The 20,976-nt window shown below is 36.1% G+C and overlaps 1 protein-coding gene across 14 annotated transcripts in view; it reads right to left on the bottom strand.

Moving 5' to 3' along the window:
* Positions 1 to 20,976, bottom strand: part of ZPLD1 (zona pellucida like domain containing 1) — a 546,704-nt gene that overhangs the window by 35,336 nt on the left and 490,392 nt on the right. For 13 of the 14 annotated variants that reach the window (XM_045036883.1, XM_045036874.1, XM_045036875.1 and 10 more), the window contains one exon: positions 9,699 to 9,812. In XM_045036883.1, coding sequence (XP_044892818.1) covers positions 9,699 to 9,804 — 106 coding nt within the window. In that variant the 5' untranslated portion in view covers positions 9,805 to 9,812. Of the gene's footprint in view, positions 1 to 9,698; positions 9,813 to 12,659; positions 12,746 to 20,976 lie in introns of all 14 variants that reach the window. The other variant, XM_045036871.1, reaches the window with a different exon arrangement.

Below are 20,976 nucleotides of genomic sequence, written 5' to 3'. Positions count from 1 at the left end.
GCACAACTTTTTCCATTTGTGATGCTTTGAGGAGGGAGAAGAGATACTTTAAGTTGCTGAAGGGCAATTTCTGCCAAAAGAAGACAAATTTTTTCCTCAGAGTTAGTGAATAACAGTTGTTCTCAACAACTAAATTTTTTGGAGCCTTTTTATTGTCCAACCTCTGGACTGAGTTGGTATATCCTTTTGAACAACACTTGAGTATGAAGCAACTCAATGATTACAAGTTAAAAACAAAAATATCAAGAAATAAATACCTTTAGATTTTTGATTTTTAGTGTTTTGTGTTTAAACATACAAAGCATTATTAAAATGGCAGGCCGGCTTAGAGCTTATATGCAGTTATACTGCCAAAATGGCTATTTTTCCCCTGATGTTTTAAACAAGTTAAGCGTTTCACAAGACTAAAAAAATGCAGTATTGAATCGAATTCAGGTAAAAAAAGAAGTGTTCTGCACTTCTCTCACCTATCAATCAGACAATGAGATTATCTCACATTTTTGAAAATCATGCAAATTTTAAATATCCTGTCGCTGTCAACTATCTCTTACCACATAAAAAAATGTGTCCAGATTTGGAGTTGAGAGAGCATTGTTACCATATAAATGGGAGTAAAGAAAGGATGAATCCAATTATCCATATGAATAAAAATCTCGTTCTACTTCATTCCCAATAAAGTTCCATTCCTAGAAAACCTAACTACACTTTTCCCTTTAGGCACAATCACTGACAATATATTTGTAGCATATAATTCATATATCTAACAAGTATATCTAACTTTGTTCTTTTCCTCAACAGTTCCACACGCAACTAGTTTAATTTCAATGGCATATAGATGAGACTAAAGATCCCCAGCTTTTGATAGACTGAATGATTTTCATCTCATCTCAATACTGTTGAGACCTACATTTCTTTAACTAGCATCAGAATATTTATTTTAACATTTTCTAATTGTTACCTCGAATAATCAGAGCACAGATCAATACAGTTGTTCAAATAATTTGTACACACATATTCTACAATACAAATATGGCAACACCCCCAAAAATTGGGCTGTAGACTGGTACTCAGCCCCACAAAGCAGTGGCTCAAAATGTTCTAACCTGAAATGTTCTAACCCCTAACCTGAAAATGTAAAAATCTGCATGAAAATCAGCAACTCTGGGGTCAGTGCATAACATTAAAAAAAAAAAAAAAAGGTGAAGTACACAGGAGTTTAAAACACAAAATCAGTGCCATCAGTTTTATACAAGCTGGAGGCTATTGTTCCTATTTATTTTCAAGACCTAAACTACATGCCAGTTCATGTCAACAAAGTATTTTTAAAAACCATTTATTGTATACATATTACATGTCAGTCTCTGTACTAGACTCTGAAGATAAAGGCATTAGTAACACTCCTTTACTTCAAGATGCTCATGTTTAATTCAAGGAGACAGAAAAACTAGACAATTATAATGCAGCTTACTAAAGATTAGGCTTATATACCATATTATATATAACCATGTGTCTATAAGGGAGGAGTGCTTGGAAGGGATTGTTGAGAAGAAATAAATTTCAATGGTCTAAATTCTATAGGAAAATGATTAGATGATGGCATGAATGGATCTCAAACTGATACTCAGATTTCTAGCTTTAGTGGGTAACTAGATTATTTCCTGAGATAAAGAATGCAGGAAAGAAAAATGAAAATCTCAGTTTTTGAGAGGCTGAGGTATATGTGGGACACTCAACAGAAATGTACAACAGGTAGTCAGAAATAGGAGTCTACTATTTGGAGAATAGAAAAGAGTGAAAAATATAAATTTAAGAATACCAAATACTCAACGTATCACTCATAAACAATAATAATAGATGAAATAACCAATGATAGAATTCAAGTAAGAGGAGAAATAAAAGCTGAAAACAGAAAAATAATATATACATTGTCCATTAATGAGACTTTCCCTCTTTTCCCAATGGAAAGTAATAGTTCTCTGGGGCTCTACCTTGCATCCCTTTAACTGTGACTCTACTGTTCTGCTTATATTATATCTGGGAATGGATATTTGCTTTCCCAGTAGATTATGAACTCATTGAAAGCTCTGGATTTTCCCAGAGTGCCTAACAAATACTCAACAAATGTCTATTAAAATTTGCTTAATTCAATTCCTTCACAAACAGCACACATGGTTTCTAACTTTTAATAAGTTCTAAGATTCACAAATATGTGTGCAATTAATACGATTTCATCTTTACTGTTCATCCAGAACTCATATTTCCTATCTGTACTCTGCCACGTGCCTGAGATGATTCCTGTTTTTAGAGTTTTAGACAAGCATCAATATCTTTAATGTCAGATATTTTCTGACTTCCAATTGAGAAAACTCAACCCATTAAGTATTATGAAATTGATAGATTTTTTCTATTTTGGGGGGTATTTAACCTTTTAAAATAAATTAGTCTTGGTAGCCTACTATCTTGCTTTATTATTAATGATTTTTTAAAATTATTCTCCTTTAACAGTGATAGATTTGCTGATTCCTATTGTCATTAATAGCAAGCAAGGGCATGACAGCCACCTGGGCTGATATACACAGTGTGGTTATGTAACAACACAAAGCAAGCAAGACATCATGAGTACCATGCTCTAAGCAGCACTTATTACATTGTGCATATATATCACCATTGTGAATTTTATTAAAATGCAGATTCTGATTCAGTAGCTCTGAGATGGGACCTGATTTATGTGTTTCTCACAAGCCCCCAGGTGATGCCAATGCTTCAAGTCTCTTAATCAATTGAACTGCTTAGTCACATCTATATACTTTGGGCAGAAGCTAACCCTTGGGGTGGATGCTATCTGGTGGGATTAAGCACTGCCACCACATACCTATTTGTATGATTTATATGCTGGCAAGAGGGAGAAGGTCAGCTGAAAAAGTATGAGAGAAAGGGAGAGAGAGGGGAGGAGGAATCATGAAGGAGAAAATTCCTTTCCTTGTGTAAGGAACTTTTTTTGTTAAGTTTATTTATTTTTGAGGGGGAGGCAGAGAGAGAGAAGGAGAGAGAGAATCCCATGGCAGCGCAGAGCCTGACATGAGGATCAATCTCATGAACAGCAAGATTACGACCTGAGCTGAAATCAAGAGTTGGACACCTAACCGACTGAGCCACCAGGTTTGCCGAACTGGTTTTGAATCTCAGTGAAAGAGGGTTCGTAAAAAGCTTTGTGAGCCTGAGTCCAAACAAATTTATTTTAGTGCTCAGGTGGCTGTGTGTGAAACAAAGTTGAGAATAGGATCAGTATTCTGCCCCCACTTCTACCCCATTCCGTAAACCATAGCAGTTTAATAACTGGAGGAGCACCTCAAATGTCAACCATGCTGTGGGCACTCGCCAGAACAACTGAAGGACACACGGGGTGGGGGTGGGGGTCTGTTGTGAGCAGGTGGAGGCTCTGTGCAGGTCAGACGCAGGTACTCCTGTGAATAGAATTGTATCTCTATTCATGGACTGGTTTATATGCACTTAAAAGTAGCATTGCGTTGAAACTGACAGTATGAACCAAAACCTATTCAATGTAATAGGAGGAGTCTGTTCTGTATACTGAAGAGTACACTGCTTTGTAGTGCCATAGAAAATCTAACCTGCAAATAATCTACTTCCTGAACTCCAATAGACATTCCAAAACTAATTTATACCATCCTTGCAGATTATAAGAGTAACTTACATATCATTTCCACTTCTATCTCTCTAAAATGAGAGGAGTAATATTTGGCACTATATAAACTTAAAACTGCTCAGAGAACAGATGCTATGTTCATTGTTTTAACTCATTTTTTAAAGATACTTTTACCCTTAACAAGAGTTTATACGATATTGAGCTAAAAGAGCAAGAACTCCTAAAGGGGTATTGATTTTCATCTACACAAAATACCAGCAGCTGATGAAGAATTTAAGGTGGATTAGGAACTCAAGTTTCCTCTCTACACCGAATGGGTTTCTTGCCACCTTGGTTTTTCACATCTGTTTCTCGTTAGCAAATACAAGCTGTCGTGTCTAGTGCCTCAGGAAATTCATATGCAGTTTGAGGCAAATTTTGCAGGCTTATATTTGCACTAGCTCCTCTACATTCTCTGGAACCAGAAGAGATTGGTCATCTTTTTCAGGCAGGAGAAAGCATATGGGTTTTACTTACACAGGCAGAGGAAGCGAAAAACTCATGCAATAAAAAACTTCTTTATTGAAATAAAAAAGGGGATGGACTCTGAATTATTCAGTTACTGAACTTGCTTGCCACTGCATTTTATCATTTAGATTAATCAGGAAGTGATCAGCGGTCCCTGCCTGGATCACTTCTTCTGCCTCATCTGGTCTAGTAATTGCAATCACAGGTGCAAAGCAGAAGGCAGGCATTGTCTGGACAACTTGGAGACCAAAACACTACTACTATGTAGAAAGGCAGGAGAATTCGTCTTTCTTATCATAGAAAGGCCAAAACATGTTCCCTTGAATAATTAGTCCATTATCCACTCTGACTTCATCTTTGGGCACAGAGAAATGCAATGGTTAATTAAGCAAAGCCTAACACAAGAATAGAGAGTTCATTTTGTTTGACCCACCCCTAAATTCTGTGAAATTTGTGATGCTTAATTTTATTTCCTTTGGAACATTGGTGTTTATTGAAATATTAATAGGTATTAGGGAAAAAAGATTTCCTTAGTCAAGTAGGTACTAAAAAGGCTAAACAAATTCTCCTACTATATGATTTTTCAGATTCGTTACTGTGGTAATTCCCATTGTGATTCTGTTAAACTTAGTATTCAGAATTCACTTTAAGGCATCATGGTTTGATGGCAAGAGTCTTAGTTTTACATCTCTGTCAATTTCTAGCTTTGCATCATTAAACAAACGCTAATCCTCCATTTCCCCATTGTAAAATGATTTTAAAAGATTTTATAAGTTTATCTAAGGAATACAAGAAAGAATTAGTAATGTGTATATCACTCAATACATTGAACCCATTGTTTCTTCCTTATTAGTGTTTAAATAGAATATGAATAGTTTAAATAGAATACAAAATGGCAAGTTATGTAGCACTGACTTATATTCAGTTTCCCATGAGTGGTTAGTTCACCATTCTTATGGTGTCAGGCCACCAAATTTCTGGTGCCACAAACCTAATCTTTCCCTGATGGTCATTAAAGACTTCTTAGAAGCTAAGGCTAACCCTTATATGCTACCATCTTCCAAAAAAAGGAGATAGTTCCAGAAGGTGTGTGTCAGTCATAGAGGCCAAATGCATTTATCCATATATTTAATTTAGGCCAAATAATTCTGTGGTACTCTAAAAGTAAATTGTGGTTTGAATTTTATTCTGGGAAGAGCACTACCATAATGCTAGTGGAGTATAGGTCTGTTCCCTGCTATTGGCTTAGATAGCCAAGAGTTAACTACCTTTAAAATAAAATGGTATCCCTTTAAATTTAAAATGAATTAGACCATGGCAGTTCCCTTGGCCCAAGGATAAATGCCATGGAAATGAAAGAAAATAGTTCTAATGTCATAAAACAGCAAAGGTCAGATAGGGTGAGATGATTACTTTCATCATTATTAGCATTACTTTGCATTTAGATAGCCCCTCTCCTTTGCCAGACTCATTCTCATTCTATCCCATTGCTTAGTATCTGAGCAGCTTGTGGAGCTCCTGATGATATCAAGGGTGATCCTGATGTGGAAGAGAAGCCACAAGTCAAGAGGGGAGTGAGCAATTAACCTTTATGCTTTATTTGCTCATTCTGGTCTTCTTCTGCAAACAACCTGCAAAATTGGGCTCACTTGAAAATAATATCCATATAAACTTAAAGCCTCTCCTCGACTTTGGAGTTATCTGGATCTTAGATTTTTTAAATACAGATTTTATATTGCAATAAATAAATTGCACACACACGCACGTGTGTGTGTGTGTGTGTGTGTGTGTATGCATGCATGTGCGTGTGCATTTGATAAGTCTGGGTATTTGCTGTCTAAGTGGAACAGTACTAAAAGTGCTAACATGTATAAGGTCATATACAAATTAAAAATAAGAGGTTTAATTCTCCCTGTTTAAAATAAAGGAAGGAACTTCTCCCTCCCTTTTGTTAAACCATTTACATCAGACAACTTATAATTCTAAATACTTTCGCCTTTCCTTGAATCCTAGGAAGACTAGAAAGGCCTTTGTCAGCTTTATGACCTGAGAATCTTTTTCAAGGATCTGGGAACCTCTTTTGAAAATATAAACATCCAGGAAAATAACACTCCTACCTCACAGTTTCTATGGGAGTGCGAGATCCTAACCCAAGAGGAAGCATGGCTGAAAATTACAAAAGTACTTCCTTTTGGGAAGATACAAGTTTACTTTTCCTCTAGATAAAGCCAATATGCTAAAACAGATGGTCATCCCAATCACCAGGTATATTTAGAATGAACTATATGTGACAAATGGTGCTGTCAAGTCCTCTTATTTGAGGACTAGTTATGGTTTATCTTGAAAATATATGTAATGGGTTGCATCTGCTTGGCTATATAAAAGACCAAGATTTCTCTCTGTGCAATCTCTTGATGGATTGCTTACAATGAGCATCACATTCTGGTTAATGCTTGCTCAATGATAAGTGTTTTCATCTCTACTGTCTTGCAGAGAGCATTTCTGGATTGGGGGAAGATTTTATTTTTAATTTTATTTCCTAACACAGACCTGTGCTTTTAATTAGAATAATGGACTAAAGAAACTAATAGTATATACTATGTCAGTTGTTTTTAACCATGAATGCATATTAGACTCATCTGCAGGGTTTAAAATACAGATAGATTCCCAGCACCACAATCAGAGATTTGGACACTATATTTGGTGTAAAACAGTGGAGTAAACACTTCTGGCCTAAAACACTTTTAATAACCATCCCAGGTAATTTTGATGCAGGTGGTCAGTGGGCACCACTGTAATTGAATGTTTTAACATCATTTTTAAATGTACTGTATTTCCCTATGCTGTCCTACTCACTTCCTGGCTCATTTACATCTTTTGTTTACAAGTATCTAAGTACAACATCAGCTGGATCCTTTCTGCCTGGAAATCTTTTTTACCTTTTGGCCTTCTTTTCATGCATAACAGGGTAAGGCTTGACCACTTTCCCCAGGTCCTGACCTCACTCTCTGGGCCCTCACTCTCCTGAAGGCCTCTGCCTTCCACATCACAATTAGTATTCTTCAACTTCCCTGCCCATGTCTTTTATTTTTCCTTCTCTCCTAAATCAAAGAAACAATTACCAGTTTCCCAATGTCAACTCCTCCACCTGTATCTTTGCTCTTTTCCATATTTTCTTTCCTCATTACATCAATTATTTTCTTATTGGTAATCCTAATCTCTGAATACTTTCCCTTTACTCGTGTATACTAAATTGCTTCTAGTCCTCTAATCCCTAAATCCTAAACTGCTGGCTCAGGTCACTCCTCTCTTTCCTTCACCACCAATGTTACCTAAAGAGTAGTCTATTTTCCTACCTTTCAGTTTCCTGTTTCCCGCTCATCACTCACTCACTGCACAGGGACTCAGATACCACACAGTTATCTTTGGGAGCAACCTCTGTCCTCAGACCCAGGTCCATATTTTCTACTATTGGATAGAAGCTGTCATTATAAATTCTAGAAGCTCCTCAAACTCATTATTTCCCAGACTAAACTTCCTTTCTAAAACATGCAAATGCCCTAAACTTTTGGTGTCAGCAGTATCAACATGCAGTTATCCAAGTTCATAACATCATCTAAGACATCATCATCATCTTCTCTTTCACCTTCCCAGTTGAACCAGTTCTCAAACTCTGTTGAGTCCAACACAAAAATATCTCTTAAGAGCTGTCTCCTGCTGCTGTTCCCACTGACACTGCCTTCGTGACATTTCTCTCTGCCTCTAGTTTCTTCCAACTTGATTCTATCTTTTGCTTCTCCCAAGGTTGGCTTTCTAAAACAAAACATGACCATGTAAGATCCTTAAAAAAATGTGTTTAAAAGGACTTAATGTGTCTTCATCACCAAGAAAATAAAGACAAAATACTGTCCACAAATAACGCACAAAGTCTTCTTGTCCAAACAACTGAACCTGAATTTACTCATCTCTAGCTGTAATTAGTTTATAGGCTATACAGAAAAAGGGGAGAATGTTAAATAACAAACACACTGAAGCTGCATCAACCAGATCCAAAGTCAGAATTCCACATTACTTGAAGAGATAAGCAGCATTTTAGAAAAGCAAGTGACAGAGAGAAACTGTTATCAATTAAAATAGACTAAAGACACATGTCAACAAATACACTGTGTGGATGTTTTAAAGGCAACTTAGCTGAGTATTAGATGATATGTTAAGGGATTATAATTAAGTTTATTAGACATATACAAAAGGGTGAAGATTTTGTTTGAGTTCCTTTCCATCACATATACATTCTGAAACATGAATAATGAATTCACTGTAAAATATTCCAGGGATGGGAATGGTAAGAAGGAGAGGGAGATGAAGCAAAATTTATGTGTTGATAATTGATGAAATTGGATGATCAGTACAATTACTTGTTTTACTAATCTTTACTTTTGTATATGTTTGAATTTTCCATTACAAAAAAACGTTTTTTAAAAAACCCTCCTGTATGGTACTCAAAATCACTAACAACCCTGCCTTAGAATACCTTGCTAGACTTACCTTCAGATATTCCCCACCCTGAACTCCAGGTCGTTCTTAACCTGCCAAGCACTTGCATACTAAGTCTGGGCTCCTGAAGACATTCCTGCACACTCTGGCTCTTATTCGAGAGCAATCCAGATTACCTCTCTTCATAAAAATTAGAAATCCCATGTCAACTACATAACTACCTACTGATTGCTCTATCCAAGTATGCTGTTGCTCAGGCATGCTCTGAACACAGGAGTACTGGCAGGTTTGAGAAATATAAAACATGACAGAAAGCATTTCAATTTGCATGGCAAACTTGGAAAAGTGATTTCAGACTCTCTAGTCTTTATTTTGTAAGTGTTTAACTGTGATTCTCTAACTTTAGCTGATATAAAAATGATGAATACTTAAATGAAACACTGATAATTCAGTAAGTAATTTTCTCACTGAATGTAGATTTTAGAAACCTGTGGGACGTGTCCATGAATATAGTCAAAAATCTCATATCTGTCACAATATTGATGGTTGCTGTGTTATGCATACTGAAGTTGGCCTGCGTATTTTGGTAATGACCGTCATTGCACTGAAATAATATTTTTGAGTAATGTACTATATTTCACATTTTCTTAAGTATTATTCCTAAGTAAATCTATTAGCATATAGGGCAGTTTTGAAAGTCTGAATTAACTTACAAGGAAGAAAAAGGCATCAATTAGGCAAATTTTGATGAAATTAGCCTCTCCCGATTCTATCACCCAATAACCAATATTTTTCACATTTGTGAGCAGCCATTATAATAATATTAACTATGATGAACACTTTGTATGTTAATGTGGATATAAATTACAACTCCAGAAAAATGTCTTTTGTCATTTGCCATTTGTTAATATCCACTTAATGTAGATGGATATCCACCCCCCCTCCATTTTCCATATGTATTTAAGGGCCTTACTATTCAAATATAATCACTCTTTCAAGATATAATTAGAGAAAAGATTAGGTTCAGACTTACCAGGAAATCTACTGTGGAGGTTGGCGTCACAATTGTAGCCATTAAACTGAGCAGACCCCAGAAGCACTCTACTTGTTAGAAGCAACAGCAACCATATTCGTTCCATTGCAAAACCTGGAAAAGAGTTATTTATCATGTGGACATCATCAGCCTTCACTCTTACTTACTGAAAAGATTGAGGCTGATATGAGCTCATTGTTGGATAGGCTGGCAGTCTATATATGTACAGGCAAAGCTCATTTAGGGACTAAGGATTCTGAGAAATAATTATCAGCAACAATGCAGAAATTTTGGTTACAATATTTGAAAATTATTCCACTCTTTGGCGTCAGTTTGCTAAGGGTGACAAATCCAGGCTTTTGTAGTGAAAGAACAAAGATATATGATAGTCATAAAGTTTGAAAAAGAAAATGTATTATAAATAGGAAGAAGTCAAACCAAATATTTCACAGATTAGAACAGTGTACTTAGACAACCAATCAATGTAGAGACAACTCTATACTTTAAAACACCAATATTCATGAAGTAAAAGGGATTCAACACTCAGTACTTGATTCTCAGAGGATTCTCAGTATTCTTAATGACTAAATAATGTCAGGAAAAATTTCCCCTCAACAAAGGAATTCCAGACTATTGCTACTTCTCAAAATCAGTGGTTTGTGTATCTTTTTTTTTTTCAGGAAACACAGGACTAAAGCAAAAGGAAGAACAGAAAAATACTATGTGTAGACTGACATCATGAATCCAATGACTCTTCATTGGTGAATAAATAGGACTAATACATATAAATGAACACCTTAAATTCCTAGGAGAAAGTAATGGAAAGTGATTTTTTAAGTTGTCATTGTGTGTTGAACAAATAAATATAAATTGACTTTGAAAATTAAATACCAGTCAGTCTGGTGTTTAATATTTTATCCCCTGGATACCCTTTTTTGGCCAGATAAAGTGAAACCATCTTCCAGAAGCACCCAACTTTTTCTCAGAGCATAGTTTGTGCACTGAAAAAAAAAATCTTTTGGGTTGGTGGTTTTGGTCTGTGTGTGAAAAGCAAAAAGAAAATAAAATTGTAAATGGTTTACTCAAATAATTTAGTGCATTTTAAAAGCTTGGGGTTTGGGGAAGGGGTTATAGTATTTTAGCTGCCCTTAAAGATCTTCCCTTACATGATTAATCAAGTGTTTAGCAAAAGGAAGGAAATACATCTTGCTTTTGAGCCATCATTTTAGTATAACAAGTTTATGGTGAACAAAGTCACTTTGGTAAGGATGTGGGAAAGGAAGGCATGAGTTTACTCTTAAAAATAGATTGAAAAATATTAATTCAACAGGAACTTCCTTCCTTCAGCATTATAACATGCTACTCTGGCACGAACCTCATGACTTTTGGGAGAACAGCCACATGTCTAGTTGTTTCTGATTCTCTAGGACATTCAGTAAACAAAAAGTTCACACAAATATCTGATCCAGGCTCTCTTGGCCACATTTGCACCATGTCATCATCTAGCTCCTCAAGATACCTCAAATAAACAAGAAAGTCTTGATCTCTTGGAGATTTTGGAATACTGGTAGGAAAGAGAGCAGCTTGTTTCTGAGCAGTACATCCCACCACACACACACCTAGTAGATGCTCTGCCATACCCTTCTCATGCTGGGTCCCATTGATTCCCATGAGGCATTGGAGACTCTAGACTCACATCATTGTCTTCCAAGCTAGAAATACCTTCCATGCATAGTGATTCACAGAGTGGGGAATTTTCACTGATGAGTTATTTTTATTCTGAAACGCTGCGTAGCTTTTATATTCTTCCACAGGAGGAAAAAAAAAAACACTTACTGAGAGGACACTATGCACAAAGAAGGCACTGTGTGCCAGGTCACTTGCCTATTGTCCCCCATTCATATTGGATGAGATTGGAATTATTACTCCATGTACAGAGAAAGATGAATAAGTCTCAGGGAGGTTAAGTGCCATGGAAAACAATTGGGGAACCCAGAATTCAACGGGTATTTCTGCTAACATTTGCTATACACACTACCTAAATATCATCTGTTATTTTAAAAAAAGGTGTTATTTTGGCTGATATTTATCATCAGTTTCTTTTCTTTAAATTTATGAAGTGATAGATCTTTAATAGATATTTTCATCTGAAAATGGATAAGCAAATTCTTATGTAGTGAATGCAACCTGCTTAAAAGATGTATTTTATAGTGTGGGCATTAAGAGGGAGAAAATCATTTCTTTTAAAAAAAAATGGAGAAAAGGCCCTGATTGTGAAAACTGTGAGAATTATCATTATAAACTAAACTGGACACATCTAGGTTTACCAAAAATGGATGAGAAACTCGTGCTATTTGAAGCAACCTACTAACAGTGGTGGCAAAGTCTTAGCTTTATAAAGTTAGATCAGATTTGAGGCTGTTCAAAAGTGGTATGCTTCCCTCCCTTACACTTTGAACAGGACTCACAGAACTGTCGTGAAGATTAAAACCCTTGATAAATACTTTTTGATGAAAAGAAGACAGAGGTAGACAGCATCTTATTTCAACAAAATATACACTGATTTTGATATCAGCAGACATGGATTCAATCCTCCCCCAGTCATTCTCTAGATTTTTCGTTTGAAAATCAAGATGATGATCACAAGACTATAAACTGTAAGTGCATAAAAAACATAGCACAGTCTGGACATACAGAAGACACTGAAATATCAGCTTCAGGGTCACCATGTATTGATGTGCAAGTTGTCCCCTGCACAAGTACACCCAATAAGAGGGATAGTGACAGGGCTTGTGCTCCCTTGGCTAAGACACATGCTCTGGAACTAGATGGCTCAACACAAAGGTGTCCCATGGGCTAGTAACAGCTCTGATTAGTTGAATCACATTATAATATCATTTGTACTGATCAGTGTGTCAATATTAAGGTACATTAAGCAGGAGATTTTTAAAGGACACCCACATCTCTTGTGTAGGCAGTATCCACATTTTGATCCCTGTAACAGTGGCAGAGATTATGGCATTTTCCAGACTGCATTTATATTCCACCTGCAAGTTAAAACAAAATGATGAACTATTAACTTGTACACTTCCCACCTTCAAACCTATCTCATCATTTTCCCTGCACACAGAAACCCTAAACATCAATGCACAGAGGCAAGCTTGAAAATGCTATCTTGCCGTAGCTCCTAAAGTTCTTTTCTGAAATGGGATTGCCTGGGATTTGGACTATTTTGAGACTCTTTACATTCATTAAAGCATAAGGTCCTGTTTGCTCAGTCTCCCTAGCTCCTAGGCGAGTATAATTCTAGACATGTGTATCCAGTCCTGGTCTGGCTAAAAAAGTTCAGTTGAGTTTCATGTCACAAGGTAGAACCTAATTTCTATCGTCCACTCTTGTGTGACGTGCAGTGGCTGCTGTCCCATTGTGGCTCCAGCAAACTGGAGCTTGAGCAAAGGCATTTCCCATCTTTTCCATCATAACTAGGTGCAGCAACCAACACCCCAGTGACTGGTGCTAACTGTGGTGTGAAAGACTGCCTAACACAGCCAATATTACAAAACATTAATAGCAACTTCGTAGATAATAAAAACCTTGATGATTAGTGAGCACAAGCTTTATGCATGTGCTTCTTAGCTTTGTATCTTTATGAATTTAAAAAAAATAAAATAAAATAAATTGATGGGGATAGAGGAGAGAGAGGACAACCATATGCACAACATTGAATTTTAAGGAATTCAGATGTATTAATTTTAAAAAGAGACACTTGCATCTCTTAAATTAGTGTAATAGGCTCTGTATTTCATACTTAGCAATACAAAGGAAATCATGGGCTAAGTGATTTTCTGTTAAATACGTCAATATTTCTCATGTTAAATTTTCTTTTTAAAATGACCACTTCTAAAATACAAATTCTGATTTATTTGCATAAGAATGAGGATGAGTCAGAAAAATGTAGTTTCATTGTCAATTTTCACTCAATTTTGTATCAATTGATATAGTTCTGTCATAAACACTGTTCTCTAATTTTATACACCTGATTCTTTTTTTTTTTTGACCTTCCTTTTATTGAGATCTGCTACGTCCCAGGCACTGTTTTTTGCTTAATATTCAACTATTAACATAGATTTATTTTTTACCCATGTTACAAATGTGGGAACTAAAGCCTAAAGTTTTTTTATTAACTTGCTCAGGGTCACAGATCTAGTAAATGACAGAGTAGAATTCAAAACAAACTTGACCTTTGGAATTATTACACTATTCTGTTTGCCTTAATTGGAGTTTGTCAAATAAATAAAACTAATATCCTGATAATTTTCAGAAAGTAAATTACATTAATAATGTATGCTTAACATATGCTTCAAACCGAATCTTATGATTGAGGCAAAATATTTGTAACATCTACATAATTGTCATGACTATTTCACATAGGCAATGAGTGCATAAAGAATATTCTTTTCACAAATTGTCTTAATGATAGTACTAGTGAGTTTTAAGGATATACAGTGTTCCAGATTGGGTTTTTTAAAGTACTTTATACAATTATCTAACTATGAGATAGGTGGTTTATTCATCTTATTATGGGGATGAGAAATGTGAAGTAATTTGCCCAAGGTTAAACAGATAACCGGTGTTAAAATCAAGATTCAATGCGCAATAACTCCAGAAACCACCCTCAACTATCACGTGGCGTTTCCTTCTAGAAAGTAATCCTACACTTCCCAAATGGGAAAATGGCAATTACTTACTAAATGTGATCAAAATAGATTTATTCCTACATTCATGTATTAAACATTATTGAATGCTTACACATACCTGGAACTATCCAGGGGAAAGAGGAAGGGCTGAAAATTTTTGTCTGCCTAGAACTTACATTCTAGTAAGGGAAATCAGAAGAAAACAAAACCTATAGGTAAAATACAGAGTATATTTGTGATAAGCACTTTGGAGAGAAGTAAAGCAAAAAGAATGATAGGAAGTTCTGGGTGGCAGGATGGGAGTATTGAAATTTTAAATGGGGTGGTCAGGGATATATAATCAATACATATACATTTTTTAAAAAAAACTACTTTAGTTATGAACTGCAAGATCTACTTGTTTTTAATTTGTACTTCACTTTTTTTTTACACTATTTAGGCATTTCCCAAATAAAACAGACTTTCAGTGCATAAATTATTCTCTGGGAAAAACTTGGACATTTTGAACAGCTGCATTAACCTTTTCAAATGAATAAAGGTGGCCCTTAGTGCCTGAGAAAAGTAATTTATTAAATAGCACCCCTGTGACCTGAGAAAAAGTGAACATGTTCAAAGTGCTTTTATCTACTCTCAAGAAGTAACTTTTGCAGAAACAAATGGGTTCAATGATTTATCAGTTTCATACTTCCTTAATTTTACTGCCTTCATATAGACCATCTGTAAGATACTGTTCTAGTTGGGAAGAAAAATAAAAAATTCAAACCAAACATCTCTTCAAATGTTTAATCATCATGCTAAGATTTATGCATTTTTTTCACTAAACTAAAGCTGATCATTTTATCATACAGATTTACAAAAATACAAAATGGGCCTTTCACATCAATGATTTCCCTAATTCTCTTGTTGTCACCCCTCCTCCAAATTTATTGGCCACCGACTCTGCAGAGGCTTGCTGACTTCTACTGGGGGCATAACCTCATTCCTGGTGCTTCTGTGTCACACCCCCCAAGCCTGCCCCTCAGAAAAGATCAGAAAGTGTTCATTATACTTTAAATGACTGGAAATAGCTTAGAGTTCCCAGGAAAGGGAAGGAAAAGAAATATGTGTATTTTAACAGAGATCAAAGTTTAAGTTAAAGGAATAAAGTCCTTCCAAGAAACCCACAAGACCCAGGTGAGAGATGGGGCAATAAGGCACTGAATTTTTACAGGTAGGCAACTGTCCTGCTAAGTGAAGTCTCAAAGTGTTACATAGTCTTGCTTCTAGAAAAAGGACATATTGGTCCACTCTCCACAATCATCAGTTTTATTATTTTTTTAAGTTTATTTATTTGTTTTGAAAGACAGAGAGCATGTGCACGAGTGGGGAGGGGCAGAGAGAGACAGGCAGAGAGAGAATCCCAAGCAGGCTCTGTCCTGTCAGTGCAGACCCTGACCTGGGGCTCAAACCCATGAACCACGAGATCATGACCTGAGCAAAACTCAAGAGCTGATGCTTAACCAACCGAGCTACCCATGTGCCCCCACAATCCTCAGTTTTAAAGTGCTGGAAGCCATGACTATTTAATGAAGAAACGTGTTTTCTGTTGGGGTGTCTTGACTGAAACTCGGTACTCTTTATTTCCATGTTCCACTTGGACATTAAAGGCAATGTATGTATTAAAAGGAAAATTAAAATATAAAACTTTCATCAGAAATATCCATTATCATCTACATATACATTCTTTAACATAGAGTGTCCTTGTCTTGCTAAACAAAGAATACAACTCACTTGTACTTTCAGAATAATTCCTCAAAGACGGAAACATGTTTAGCCATCAAGAAGACACTCAGAAATTTTATGACTAAAGATGCTGATGTATACCATGAAAAAATATAAATGCTAGAGGCTGTTCCTAAAAGAAAAACCAGCTCTGATTTTCTCTGACACAAAGTGAATGTTCATTTATTTCCCTTTGCCTGCCTTTCTCATCTGTCTTCCTGTGGAGGGTTTTCTTGAGTAATCTATAGAATTTAAATGATCTACAATGTTTAGCTTAAACATTTATTCTAACACCTTAGTTTTGGGGGTACTAGCAGATTGAACTAAGTCATTCTAAAAGCCTTTTTTAAATAATTCACCAGTTTGGGGCGCCTGGGTGGCGCAGTCGGTTAAGCGTCCGACTTCAGCCAGGTCACGATCTCGCGGTCCTTGAGTTCGAGCCCCGCGTTGGGCTCTGGGCTGATGGCTCAGAGCCTGGAGCCTGTTTCCGATTCTGTGTCTCTCTCTCTCTCTCTCGGCCCCTCCCCCGTTCATGCTCTGTCTCTCTCTGTCCCAAAAATAAAAAACGTTGAAAAAAAATTTTTAAATAATTCACCAGTTTAATTTTCAAGATGTGTGTACATTTTATACTCCTGAGGCAGCTTTGAAGATATGTTAGTATATCAACTTCCACTCACGTTTCATGAAGTATGATAACAAATTAATAATAAAATGATTATTTATTTTAAATGCTCATTTCCCTGTAATTAAATAATTGACAATTATTATGATTATTTCCAAATGTTTCTTTCTTAATAGAGATAATATACAAAATATTGATGAAAAGGCACGACACAAGAATCAGCCAATCAGAAGAGACACCATGCTGACATATTCTGGCTGAATATCAACACATTTTCCAAAAAATCAAAAGTATTTGCGTGGGTACCAATAATGATAGTGGAAAGGTAACTTGCTTCCATTCACTTTTATTCTTGAGCATTCTTGGTGCTCAAGAATAAAAGGGCACTTTTATTAGTACCCCACTATTTGAAACTGCTCCATTAATTAATTCATTTATTTTTTTTATTCATTTGACAAATTTTTATTGAGCAGTTTCTAAGTTTCAGACTCAGGGCCTTTGGGATCCAGTGGTGAGCAAAACAAACATGGTCCTTACTCTCACAGAGTTTATGGACTAGAGAGGGAGATAGTCATTAAAGTAATAATTGCAAACATAAAAATATACTTACAAAATATATTTCATAAGTATTATGAAAGAAAAGGAAAGGGTGCCTGCTAGAACCTAAGTGAGATGGGAGGTGCCAAGACTTCCTGCAATGTGCCACAGTTGATAAGAATTGAAAGACTGAGGGGTGCCTGGGTGGCTCAGTCAGTTGGGTGTCTGACTTCAGCTCAAGTCATGATCTCATGGTTCGTGGGTTTGAGCCCCATGTCGGGCTCTGTGCTGACAGCTTGGAGCCTGGAGCCTGCCTCGGATTCTTTGTCTCTCTGCCCCTCCCCTGCTCTTTCTCTTTCTCTCTCTCTCTCTTTCTCTCTCTCTCTCTCTCTCTCTCTCTCTCTCTCAAAAATAAATAAACATAAAAAAGAGTTGAAGGATTGATTTGACTTAGGCAGATGTAGTCTGAAAAGAGCTCGTCACAGAGCTCATTGCAAAACCACAAGTCTCAAAATGTAAACAGTTAACATTTGTGAAATTTGAAGGAAAGTCCATGGTACCAAGCAAGGAGGAAAGGGCCAGGAAGTAAGTCTGAAGGTAAGCCAAGGAGACCATGGTACATGATTTTTCCTGAATGGAATGGAAAGCCATTGAAGGCCTTTGAGATGAGGGCAAGGATTATAATACCAGGACTGGAGTAAAGTAAACAAATTTAAAATATTATTTTGAGCAGGAAGTAATAGGACTTGATGTTAAATGCTAGGTGCAGAATAAGTGAGAGAAACAGGGATGACTCTCAAGTGTGTGTCTTGGTCAATCAGGTAAATGGTAGCTCCATATATTGAGATGAAAACAATTTGGAAGAGGTACTTATTGGCATGAGAGCAGGATGGAGAAGGAACCAAGATATCAGCGGATTAGGCCAGATTCATTGCAACCAAATCTTAGATGTCATGACAGATGAAACACATAGCAGTATGTGCAGTATAGCAATCTTGTTTTAAGTTGCAAGAGCAAACCTCTGTTGGTTATCACAGAGGGTCTTATATAAACACAATATATACCGACAGGAAAACGTTGTTAACACATTCAGAGGACAGCATCTTATTCAGCAGTTGGGAACCACGGCCACCTCATATAGTCAAAAATATCCCTGAAATTCCTTAAACTGCCCTTCTTTATGTGGGATTCATGAATAATAGAATATTTTCTGTGAGTTTCCTTCTGATCGTTTCTGTTTTCCTACCCTTTGAGGAAGATGAAAATAGAATCTCTGTGAAAAGGAAAATATTGCCCAATTCTGACTGACAAATGCCCTATTTTAAACTCAAAGTAGAGAAAATATCCATTAAAATCCATGGATCTTGGCTGCTAGAGACAGAGGAGATTTTGGCTCTCCAACATCTGGGCTTTAACTTTAAGAGCCAGGCATGGAGAACTGAACAGAGTTTGTACTACATACTGAGAAGATGTGAGATAAGATATGTCATCAATGAAATGTTCTTCCCCACATGAAGGAGAGGAGTGGGGAAAGCAAAAGAGTGTTTAGAGTCTCATGTGGGGTTTTCTTTCTGCTCCCCTCTTTAGATAAAGATACCCAGGCAGATTCATGGGATCCAGAAGCAAAAGGGAGGCATGTCTGGCTTTTCATCTAAAACCTGGTGTGAAATGTCTGTCAGAGTGCCCATGACAGCATGAGGAAGTCAGAATTGAGTGGCAATGGTGATGGGACAGATCTAGACAAAGGAAGGCTCAAGATAGCTTCGCATACAGTCTTCTCACCAGCATGAAGATATCTTTAAAAAAACTTCTATAACCTCTGACGAGAGACAGATAAGAAAATTGAAAATTGAGATGTGTTATATCTTGCTGGGAAGCCAGTAGGTGGTGGATAGCAACAAGATGGATGACCTAAAGCCAGGAGACACCTGGGGAATGTGCTAGAAGCTCTGAATTCCAGTAGACTAAGAGCTTATGTGTGTAAGGGAAGGGATGCAAGTCACTGGTAAGAGAGAAGATAAACCTCTGTGCTTTCACCATTTTGAGAGAAAGAGATCATAAGTTATAGTGGATACAGGAAGAGCACTGGTGATACCTAAAAATGAAAAAGATGAGAATTCTCCATGGACTTACCAGTTAGGACCACAAGATGATAAATGTACTAAATAGCTTCACCATTGTGGGAACGTTAAGAATTTTTTTAAGTAGTTAACGCATATAATAAGTACTACTATTTATTTTATTTACACAAATTATTATTATTTATATATTTATTATTGAAAGTAATTAATAGTTTTAAATTTAATAGTTATTAAATATTATTTATCAATATTACCTTTTAGTTTTCCCTGCAACCTATGAGATTGTGCCTATTTTAAAGATGAGGACATTGAAACACATAGAGGTTAAGTTAAGTAGCTTGATTTTGGTCCCTCACGTAGGAAGTGATAGAGATAACATCTGAACCCAGGTAATCTAGCTCTAGAAGCCATACTCTTAAACCTGAACTACACTGTCTCTAGAGCCCCCTTTCCACACATGAAACATGAGGAGGTCAGAAGTGGATAAGGATAATTTTGACTATGACTAAATAGTTAACCCCAAAGTAACTAAATTTTAAACCAGCAGTGACTAAATTTTAAACCAGAGTTGTCTTGACATGGCAAGATTTGATGTTTCCTGCCATTGGTAATAGTGGTCTCCTATGTGATTTAAGTTCACTTAGAGAGAAATAACAAAAAATTCACTTCAATGTATCTAAGATACAAACTAATTGTATGTACAAAACCTTGTACAGAGATACATATTATCCATAAGCTCTTCATGGCTAGTTTTTCTTTTCACAATTGAATAGATTACTATCTTTCAAGATGATATCTGTGTTAATCAGGGCTACAATCTCAGAAGCCAACGACACCACAGAATCTAACACAGCCTTGAGATTCCAATCAAATCTCGATTCCAATGACATATTATTTTCCTCATATGTTTGGTTTATTTTATCTATCCATCCATCTACTGTTGTGGTGATAGTGATTTTTATACCATTTGGTATTAAGTTTTAGACATTTTGGTTCTTAATATTACAACACACATTTCATAAGGATAAAAAGGACTTTTTCCACATAACCACAACACCATTACTAAATAATACAATTATAATTAATTATAATAGCATTTAATATCAATTCCATATTCAGATTTTCCCAATTCACTGAAAATGTGTTTTATACCTGCTTTTCCCCCAATGCAGGATCAAAAAAAGAAAAGAAGAGAAGAGAAGAGAAGAGAAGAGAAGAGAAGAGAAGAGAAGAGAAAAGAAACAGATAATATAACTAAATGCAAAAGTTTATGCATTGTATTTGGGTTGTTACATCCTTTTAGACCCTTGTAATACAGAAATCCCACTGCTTTGACATCATTTTATATTCAGAAAAATTCTATGGTCCTACTAGACCAAAATAATGACAGAAAATGCAAGATTCTATAAAAATCAGAAATATTTAAAACTGAATAAATCATTCAAATATTTTACAAGGAAAGGAAAACAAAATTTAATCTAAAATTAAAACTGTATGGTAGAGGTTGCAGAGACAAAAATTGGGTAATGGGTAACATGAATATAAAGAATACTAGAAATGTGAGATATGGGCTGGATGAG

This window comes from Felis catus, chromosome C2, assembly GCF_018350175.1.
Source record: "Felis catus isolate Fca126 chromosome C2, F.catus_Fca126_mat1.0, whole genome shotgun sequence".
In the NCBI taxonomy this organism is placed as follows: domain Eukaryota; kingdom Metazoa; phylum Chordata; class Mammalia; order Carnivora; family Felidae; genus Felis; species Felis catus.
Note: the sequence above shows the minus strand (reverse complement) of the source record. Positions and strands in the feature narration are given on the sequence as shown.